At 37.6% G+C, this 1955-nt stretch overlaps 1 protein-coding gene across 1 annotated transcript in view; it reads right to left on the bottom strand.

The window, feature by feature from the left end:
* The window catches only part of LOC106462254, a 17693-nt gene that overhangs the window by 9826 nt on the left and 5912 nt on the right, over window positions 1–1955 (bottom strand). The window contains exons 3-4 of the mRNA XM_013922154.1: window positions 1631–1743; window positions 1437–1528 (exon numbers count right to left, since the gene is read on the bottom strand). Of these exons, the coding sequence (XP_013777608.1) occupies window positions 1437–1528; window positions 1631–1743 (205 nt within the window). The remainder of the gene's footprint in view (window positions 1–1436; window positions 1529–1630; window positions 1744–1955) is intronic.

Genomic DNA, 1955 nt, shown 5'->3' with positions numbered 1-1955 from the left:
GTGCCTGTCGTCTGCTGACAACTGTCCAAGTATTTCCAGTGGATGTCCCTTCAAGCTCATTGCCAGATATACTGCTCTCTGCTCCTCTGTCCATCCATTCATTCCTGCCAGAAGCTCAAATTGTGCTCTATGTGCTTCCCATGGTGCCTTCTCATCGAATTCCTGTGTCTTCCTTTGTACTAGATCACCACTATTGCTGACACTCATGTCTGGAATGTGATTTCTGGCAGGACTGAATAGGTCCATGACTAATATATCCTTCTTGTGTAAAAGACAATAAATCGTCCTTTAATGTATCTAATTCACTTTGAAATTTACTAATCTTTGTACTGCATGCTGATGTTGTTCTCTCTCTCTCCATGTTCTTCTTGCTACTGTTACCGACTTTCCTGCAGTTGTTGGAGACTTTCTTCCTGTTTCCTTTCTTGTTCCAGTTGCCACTGGTGCTGGTTTTCTTGCCACTGCTGTAGTCTCTCTTCTTGTTTATTTTCTTTCTCCTCCAACCACTGCTGTAGCCTCTCTTCTTGTCCTTTCTTGATTAAACCAGTTTATTCGTCCTTGATACAAACTTTTAGTACACAGTAATTCCAGTCAGTACGTTTCTCGTCACTTTAAACTTAACAATTCACAATCTTGATAATTTCGCTCTCGACGAGTACAAAATGTACACTTTATTATTTTTCGAAAAACCCTAACTACTGTTCGCTTAACTATACATTCAATCCCGCAGGCTTTCACTGCCAGGCTTATATACTAACAAAGAGGCGTCTCTCGATCACACCCGAGCTTCCCTAAAAATTCGAGAAACTTAGTCACGCATGCGCTAGCAGCGTCACGTGACTTTCGTTGTCGTAACAATTTGACAAAGACTAATCCTAGACCAATACCATGTTTGTTGTATCCCAGCCGGCAAGATGATCCCTGGCATTGTACACGATAGTATATTAATTGAAATAATAACTAAATTCAATGTTAAGATTGGAAGAACATAAATGACGCTAATTAATTATTTCTGTAATTAAATTAAATGACATAAATAAAAATTTATAATTGCAGATCATTTGTTTAAACTGGTTAACATCATACCAGTCATTCAGGGAAACCATTATTAAGTCTGTCGTAACTCGGCCGGCCTGATGAGTTTTGGTATTAGGCGAAATGCCTCGTTGGTACTGGATATGGCAGATGTAGTGTGGTTGATATAATATATCCAAGATATAATAAGTATATAATAATAATAATAAGTCCAACTAGGCTCAAAGCAACCAAAATAATACATTGGACACATTTTTCTCGGTGGATTTGAAATAAATTATCTATCACTATTGTAACCCCATCCATTATGTTCTCAGGCATTGCAACGATATAAGGAAACAAATGTGATAAAAACAGATTTAAGGTATTATAATCTCCCTGTACCTACAGACAAAACTTACTTGCTGATACAATGAGCTGCTGTTAGAACCCACTGCGTACCAATCAAAGCTCCACCACACAAATACTGGTTTTGGGAATTAATCAGCGCCACCTGTGGGAAATAAAAAGTGATGATCATCACATGAACTCAAAGTATTAAAAGAAAGAGTAATTAGCAAGGAACTGAATAAACTTTGTGAGGTCATAGTCCTACCTGCCAGCACCATTCCCCTGGTGACGAGTCTAAACCGCCAACTACACGTGCTCCTGCTCTACGTTTCGTACCTTTGATGCCACACACATATGGATTAGGTCTACTAGTTGTTGCTGCAAAAAAATAAACAACACTTTGATACCCACAATTCATGTTTAAAACGTTATTAAAATTGTTTAAACATTTTCGTTTTTTTACAAAAAGTAAGATCAATCAAAATTATCATTTGAACCATTAAGTCATTACTGCATAATGTTAAACATTGGAATGACAGTGTAACACTAGTTTGTTTTTTAATTTCGCGCAAAGCTACACGAGGGCTATC

This window comes from Limulus polyphemus, unplaced genomic scaffold, assembly GCF_000517525.1.
Source record: "Limulus polyphemus unplaced genomic scaffold, Limulus_polyphemus-2.1.2 Scaffold1127, whole genome shotgun sequence".
Lineage (NCBI taxonomy): Eukaryota > Metazoa > Arthropoda > Merostomata > Xiphosura > Limulidae > Limulus > Limulus polyphemus.
Note: the sequence above shows the minus strand (reverse complement) of the source record. Positions and strands in the feature narration are given on the sequence as shown.